This window comes from Siniperca chuatsi, linkage group LG10 (assembly GCF_020085105.1).
Source record: "Siniperca chuatsi isolate FFG_IHB_CAS linkage group LG10, ASM2008510v1, whole genome shotgun sequence".
Lineage (NCBI taxonomy): Eukaryota > Metazoa > Chordata > Actinopteri > Centrarchiformes > Sinipercidae > Siniperca > Siniperca chuatsi.
This window is the reverse complement of record NC_058051.1, coordinates 30,875,740-30,883,239: the sequence shown is the minus strand read 5'-3', so window position 1 is coordinate 30,883,239 and position 7,500 is coordinate 30,875,740. Positions and strand designations below refer to the sequence as shown.

At 47.8% G+C, this 7,500-nt stretch overlaps 1 protein-coding gene across 2 annotated transcripts in view; it reads left to right on the top strand.

The window, feature by feature from the left end:
- cxxc1a (CXXC finger protein 1a) overlaps nucleotides 1-6,316 on the top strand; it is a 17,192-nt gene extending 10,876 nt beyond the window's left edge. Inside the window, exons 13-15 of one of the 2 annotated variants that reach the window (XM_044211243.1) lie at nucleotides 4,918-5,070; nucleotides 5,674-5,816; nucleotides 6,121-6,316. In XM_044211243.1, the coding sequence (XP_044067178.1) occupies nucleotides 4,918-5,070; nucleotides 5,674-5,816; nucleotides 6,121-6,253 (429 nt within the window). In that variant the 3' untranslated portion in view covers nucleotides 6,254-6,316. Of the gene's footprint in view, nucleotides 1-4,917; nucleotides 5,071-5,673; nucleotides 5,857-6,040 lie in introns of both variants that reach the window. The other variant, XM_044211244.1, reaches the window with a different exon arrangement.
- Nucleotides 6,317-7,500: the final 1,184 nt, after the last annotated feature.

Here is a 7,500-nt window from a genome sequence, read left to right as displayed (position 1 = left end):
GACCATCAGTAAGACAGGTGACCATCAGTGAGACTGGTGACCATCAGTGAGACAGGTGAACATCAGTGAGACAGGTGACCATCAGTAAGACAGGTGACCATCAGTGAGACAGGTGACCATCAGTGAGATGAGTGACCATCAGTGAGACAGGTGACCATCAGTGAGACGGGTGACCATCAGTGAGACAGGTGACCATCAGTAAGACAGGTGACCATCAGTAAGACAGGTGAACATCAGTGAGATGAGTGACCATCAGTAAGACAGGTGACCATCAGTAAGACAGGTGAACATCAGTGAGACAGGTGAACATCAGTGAGACGGGTGACCATCAGTGAGATGAGGTGACCATCAGTAAGACAGGTGACCATCAGTGAGACAGGTGAACATCAGTGAGACAGGTGAACATCAGTGAGACAGGTGACCATCAGTAAGACAGGTGACCATCAGTGAGACAGGTGACCATCAGTGAGATGAGTGACCATCAGTGAGACAGGTGACCATCAGTGAGACGGGTGACCATCAGTGAGACAGGTGACCATCAGTAAGACGGGACCATCAGTGAGACGGGTGACCATCAGTGAGACAGGTGACCATCAGTAAGACAGGTGACCATCAGTGAGACGGGTGACCATCAGTGAGACGGGTGACCATCAGTGAGACGGGTGACCATCAGTGAGACGGGTGACCATCAGAACATGTTTTTGACACAGGTTCTATATTATACTGATGCAGTCCATTCTTTGATTGCTTTACAATTCAGTACACTACAATTTTATATAATTGAATGCAATTACTGAATACTATACAAACCCCTAATGTTTGCGGTGTTACAGTGATTGTGAATCCCTCAGGCTGTGACAGGCAGATACATATTTAGCTGCCAGAGGAGCTGCTGTCCCTTCAAACTGCCTGTTTCTTATCTGAGGTTAACTTTGGGAAGTTTGTTATTTTCTTGGCTGTTTCCCGTCGTGGAAATCTCTTACTGAAGAGAACTTCTCACAGTGGAGGAGGAGGAGCATCTCTGTCTCTACCTGTCGAGCAGTGACCACATACACGCTCCTCTCTGGGCGGCCATGTCTGTCTGTATCTTCCTGTGTCAGTTGGTGGTCACTGAGCCTGTATTTGGTCAGGATCAGTCTCTGCTTGGTATCTCACTGAGCCTGTATTCGGTCAGGATCAGTCTTTGTTTGGTATTTGAGCCTGTATTTGGTCGTATCTCACTGAGCCTGTATTTGGTCAGGATCAGTCTATGTTTGGTATCGCACTAAGCCTGTATTTGGTCAGGAACAGTCTGTTTGGTATTGTAAGCCTGTATTTGGTCAGGATCAGTCTCTGTGTCGTGATCGCACCTGTATTTGATCAGGATCAGTCTCTTGTTTTGTATCTCACTGAGCCTGTATTTTGGTCAGGATCGCAGTCTCTGTGTTTCATATCTCACTGAGCCTGTATTTGGTCAGGATCAGTCTCTCCTGTGTCTGTATTTGGTCAGGATCAGACTAAGCGTATCGCACTAAGCCTGTATTTGATCAGGATCAGTCTCTTGTTTTGTATCGCACTGAGCCTGTATTTGGTCAGGATCAGTCTCTGTTTGTGTCGCACTAAGCCTGTATTTGGTCAGGATCAGTCTCTCTATTTGGTATCTCACTGAGCCTGTATTTGGTCAGGATCAGTCTCTGTTTCATATCTCACTGAGCCTGTATTTGGTCAGGATCAGTCTCTGTGTCGTATCGCACTAAGCCTGTATTTGGCCAGGATCGGTCTCTGTGTCGTATCGCACTAAGCCTGTATTTGATCAGGATCAGTCTCTTGTTTTGTATCGCACTGAGCCTGTATTTGGTTATGATCAGTCTCTGTGTCATATCTCACTGAGCCTGTATTTGGTCAGGATTAGTCTCTGTGTCATATCTCACTGAGCCTGTATTTGGTCAGGATCAGTCTCTGTGTCATATCGCACTAAGCCTGTATTTGATCAGGATCAGTCTCTTGTTTTGTATCGCACTGAGCCTGTATTTGGTCAGGATCAGTCTCTGTTTGGTATCGCACTAAGCCTGTATTTGGTCAGGATCAGTCTCTTGTTTTGTATCGCACTGAGCCTGTATTTGATCAGGATCAGTCTCTGTTTGGTATCGCACTAAGCCTGTATTTGGTCAGGATCAGTCTCTTGTTTTGTATCGCACTGAGCCTGTATTTGGTCAGGATCAGTCTCTGTTTGGTATCGCACTAAGCCTGTATTTGGTCAGGATCAGTCTCTGTGTCATATCGCACTGAGGCTGTATTTGGTCAGGATCAGACTCTGTTTGGAGATACTCGGCCAATTTATATTCTCTGTTTAGAGTCAGATAACAATTTAGTCTACTTTGGCTTTTTGTTTCATGTCTCCGATGTTCTAAATATAGATCTTTTGACTTGATTTCATAATTAGTTTTATTCTGCTGATGGGAGCCTGGTTGGTTAGCTTCATCATCAGACTGAGGGGACAGTTTTTCAGGGTCCAGCTCTTGGGTTTTTAGTGCTTTGAATGGAAGTGTGTCTTTTGGACTTGAATTTAGATGTGTCCAAAATGTTATATCCTGTGTTTGTATGTTTAACAGTAATGGGAAACGTCCCAGTTCTGCTCGGCAGGCGTTATTTGGGGTTTTCCTTTGAATGTTTAGTTCGTCCCATGAGTCTTGCTCCCAGATCTCACGTCCACGTAAAGCCAGATTCTGATCGGAATGGTCATTTTGAATAAAGTTTTTTGTTTGAGTGCATTTATTTCCTGATGCAGATATGGTGAGACCAGGGTAAGTGTAATTTTGTGTGTGTTTAATTTGGGTGTTATTCCAAGTAAAATAGTATTTGTTCTCAAGACATCTGGGTTTTTTTTTTAAATATCATGATTTGGGTTTTCTTAAAATTGACCTCTGTCTCTCTCAATTCACTTAAATTCAGTCGGGCTTTATTGGCATCACGGGAAACAGACGTTAACGTTGCCAAAGCAAGTGTGAAAGAAAGACACACATAAACAGAAGAAATGTGATATTACAATATATACAGATAAGTAAGATCTCTCTCCCTGCCTGTCTCTCTCTCTCTCTGCCTGTCTCTGCCTGTCTCTCTCTCCCTGCCTGTCTCTCTCTCTCTGCCTGTCCTCGTCCCTGCCTGTCTCTCTCTCCCTTCCTGTCTCTGCCTGTCTCTCTCTCTCTGCCTGTCTTTGTCTCTGCCTGTCTCTCTCTGCCTGCCTCTCTCTCTCTCTGCCTGTCCTCGTCCCTGCCTGTCTCTCTCTCCTTCCTGTCTCTCTCTCTCCTGCCTCTCTCTCTCTCTGTCTGTCTCCTCGTCTGCCTGCCTGTCTCTCTCTCCCTGCCTGCCTCTCTCTCTCCCTTCCTGTCTCTCTCTCTCTGCCTGTCTCTCTCTCTCTGCCTGTCTTCGTCTCTGCCTGTCTCTCTCTCCCTGCCTGTCTCTCTCTCTCTGCCTGTCCTCGTCCCTGCCTGTCTCTCTCTCCCTTCCTGTCTCTCTCTCTCTCTGCCTGTCTCTCTCTCTCTGCCTGTCTCTCTCTCTCTGCCTGTCTCTCTCTCTCTGCCTGTCTTCGCCCCTGCCTGTCTCTCTCTCCCTTCCTGTCTCTCTCTCTCTGCCTGTCCTCGTCCCTGCCTGTCTCTCTCTCTCTGCCTGTCCTCGTCCCTGCCTGTCTCTCTCTCCCTTCCTGTCTCTCTCTGCCCTCTCCTGTCCCTGCCTGTCTCTCTCTGCCTGTCTCTCCCTGCCTGTCTCTCTCTCTCCTGTCCTCTCTCTCTCTCTGCCTCTCTGCCTGTCTCTCTCTCTCTGCCTGTCTCTCTCTCTCTGCCTGTCCTCGTCCCTGCCTGTCTCTCTCTCCCTTCCTGTCTCTCTCTCTCTGCCTGTCTTCATCCCTGCCTGTCTCTCTCTCCCTTCCCGTCTCTCTCTCTGCCTGTCTCCCTGTCTGTCTCTCTCTCTGCCTGTCTCCCTGCCTGTCTCTCTCTCTCTGCCTGTCCTCGCCCCTGCCTGTCTCTCTCTCCCTTCCCGTCTCTCTCTCTGCCTGTCCTCGTCCCTTCCTGTCTCTCTCTCTCTCCCTGTCTGTCTCTCTCTCTCTCTGCCTGTCCTCGTCCCTGCCTGTCTCTCTCTCTCTGCCTGTCCTCGTCCCTGCCTGTCTCTCTCTCTCTGCCTGTCTCCCTGCCCGTCTCTCTCTCCCTTCCTGTCTCTCTCTCCCTGCCTGTCTCTGCCTGTCTCTCTCTCCCTTCCTGTCTCTCTCTCCCTGCCTGTCTCTGCCTGTCTCTCTCTCTCTGCCTGTCTCTCTCTCTCTGCCTGTCTTCGCCCCTGCCTGTCTCTCTCTCCCTTCCTGTCTCTCTCTCTCTGCCTGTCCTCGTCCCTGCCTGTCTCTCTCTCCCTTCCTGTCTCTCTCTCCCTGCCTGTCTCTCTCTCTCTGCCTGTCCTCGTCCCTGCCTGTCTCTCTCTCCCTTCCTGTCTCTCTCTCCCTGCCTGTCTCTGCCTGTCTCTCTCTCTCTGCCTGTCTCTCTCTCTCTTCATCCCTCCCCTGTCTCTCTCTCTCCCTTCCTGTCTCTCTCTCTCTGCCTGTCATCCCTGCCTGTCTCTCTCTCTCCTCCCTCTCTCTCTGCCTGTCTCCTGTCTCTCTCTCTCTGCCTGTCTCCTGCCTGTCTCTCTCTCTCTCTGCCTGTCTCTCTCTCCCTTCCCGTCTCTCTCTCTGCCTGTCCTCTGTCCTTCCTGTCTCTCTCTCTCTCTCTGCCTGTCTCTCTCTCCCTGTCTGTCTCTCTCTCTCTCTGCCTGTCCTCGTCCCTGCCTGTCTCTCTCTCTCTCTGCCTGTCCTCGTCCCTGCCTGTCTCTCTCTCTCTGCCTGTCTCCCTGCCCGTCTCTCTCTCCCTGCCTGTCTCTCTCTCCCTGTCTGTCCCTCTCTGCCTGTCTTCCTGTCAGGTCCCAGCAGACGAGGTGTGTGGCTGTCCTCTGGTGAAAGACGTCTTTGAGCCGACAGGAGAGTTTTGTCGAGTGTCTAAGAGGAAGTGTAACAAACATTACTGCTGGGAGAAACTTCGCCGCGCGGAGGTCGACCTGGAGAGAGTCCGAGTGGTAACGAGCTGTCAACAAAACTTTATTAACACCAGCTGTCATTAACATCACGGCAATGACTGGAGTCCAGAACATAATCCTCTGCCTGTCTGTCTGTCTGCCTGTCTGTCTGTCTCTCTGTCTGTCTCTCTGTCTGCCTGTCTGTCTCTCTGCCTGTCTCTCTGTCTGCCTGTCTGTCTCTCTGTCTGTCTCTCTGTCTGCCTGTCTGTCTCTCTGCCTGTCTCTCTGCCTGTCTGTCTCTCTGCCTGTCTGTCTCTCTGTCTCTGTCTCTCTGCCTGTCTCTCTCTCTGTCTGTCTGTCTGTCTGCCTGCTGTCTCGAGCTGTTTGAGCAGGAGTCTGAATCTCTGTCTGTCTCTCTGTCTGCCTGAATCTCTCTCTCCGGTCTTATTGTCTCTGATGCCTGCACCTGACCATCCAACATGCCCCTGTCTGTCTCTCTGCCTGTCTGTCGCTCTGTCTCTCTGACTGCCTGTAGACAGTAAGACAGGCTCTCAGACTCTGCCAGCCTGTCTGTCTCTCTGCCTGTCTGATAGATAGATGATGTCTGTCTCTCTGCCTGCCTGTCTGTCTCTGCCTAGACTCTGCAGGTAGTCTCTCTGTCAGTGGTATAAGCTGGACGAGCTGTTTGAGCAGGAGAGGAATCTGAGGACGGCGATGACGAATCGAGCCGGTTTATTGGCTCTGATGCTGCACCAGACCATCCAACATGACCCAATCACAACTGACCTGCGCTCTGCCAAGGACAGGTAGACAGTAAGACAGGCAGACAGACAGGCAGACAGACAGGTAGATAGATAGATAGATAGATAGATAGATAGATAGATAGATAGATAGATAGATAGATAGATAGATAGATAGATAGATAGATAGGTAGACAGACAGGTAGATAGATAGACAGGTAGATAGACAGACAGGTAGATAGACAGGTAGATAGATAGACAGGTAGATAGACAGACAGGTAGATAGACAGGTAGATAGATAGACAGGTAGATAGACAGGTAGAGGGATTCATTAAAAGTATATTTCTATTTTAAATGTGTTTGAATGAAGGAACAGAATGCATTGTGGGAAGCAGAGGCAGCGTACAGAAGCACATTCCATCCACCAGAGGGACAGACGTGGACTCGTCTCACGAACACAAGAAATGTCTCAGAATTACGCGTTAGTTTCATCGGAGTTATGAGAGAAGGATCTCGATCAGGTTACGATAAGATTCCGACATAAAATCTGGTAATTGTGCGACGAAGAGATGTTCGTTTAGTTTCTTGTAGTTATGAGATGAAGTCGGAGAGCTGAAAGTTTTATTTGGGAGGGGGTCACGGAGAAGCGGTGCCCTCCCACATTCGCCCCTGGAAGCTGCCCTCCCAGCCGGTCAGGGGAGACCGGTTCGGTCCGGATCCGACGAGACACAAGCGGTGATCTCTACCATCTGCCGGTTTCTGTTTTTATACTGTTTATACTGTTTTATTCCTAAAGTACTACACTACCCATAATTCACCAGTCAGAGACGTTACTGTTGCTATGGAGACACGCTGATAAAACACTACAGTCTAAAAATCCACTGAAGAGAAAATCACAAGTGTTTCATGTTTTCTATAAATAAACAGGCGTTATGAAACCAATCATCACATGAACAAATACAGACAAAACATGTCCGTTTATATGATGCGACGAATGTTTAAAACGTATTGTTACATATGAGATTCTAAAAGCTTTTCACAATAAGAGCTTACCGAATGCTTCATTAATGTCTCCCAGTAATCATAAACAAGACGAGGAAACGTAAGAAATAAAATACAAAAACAATAAAAACATTAACAACACATCAGTGTTTCACAGCAATGACGACAAACAGCCAATCACATCACAACAGCAGCAGGCGTTCACATGAGCTTTTATTGTGAAGGGAAGGGGGGACTTTTATTGCATTATTTCACATTTCATCTGCATCTCTTCATCTGCTTCTCTTTGTTCAACGCTCTGTTCGTCCGTCGTCCTGCAGCGACGAAGCAACAAGAACACTACACGCAGCTGAAACTTTAACATGTTTTTATTGCACTTGGTTTTGTATCCTGATGTTTTTATCTGTTTCATTTTATATCTCAGTGTTGTGCTACAGTTGTTTTTATATTCTGTATTATTTTAACATGTCTGTCGTCGTTTTATTCAAACTGATGTTTCATTAAAAACTGGCGATGTTTTGTTATTTCTGCTGATTTGTTGAATTAAACCTTTAAACAGGTTGTGGAGATTAAATGAGATTTCTGGCATCATGTTAGTCTGCAGACGTCATCAACACCAGCTTCATATATCCAGGAAATATTCACAAACAGACAGGTGAAATAACAGGAGCAGGACGCTCTGAAGCTGGAAGATGGATTATTACACATCCATCAGGTCCTCAAAGAAAGCTCATCGTATACTTCACAT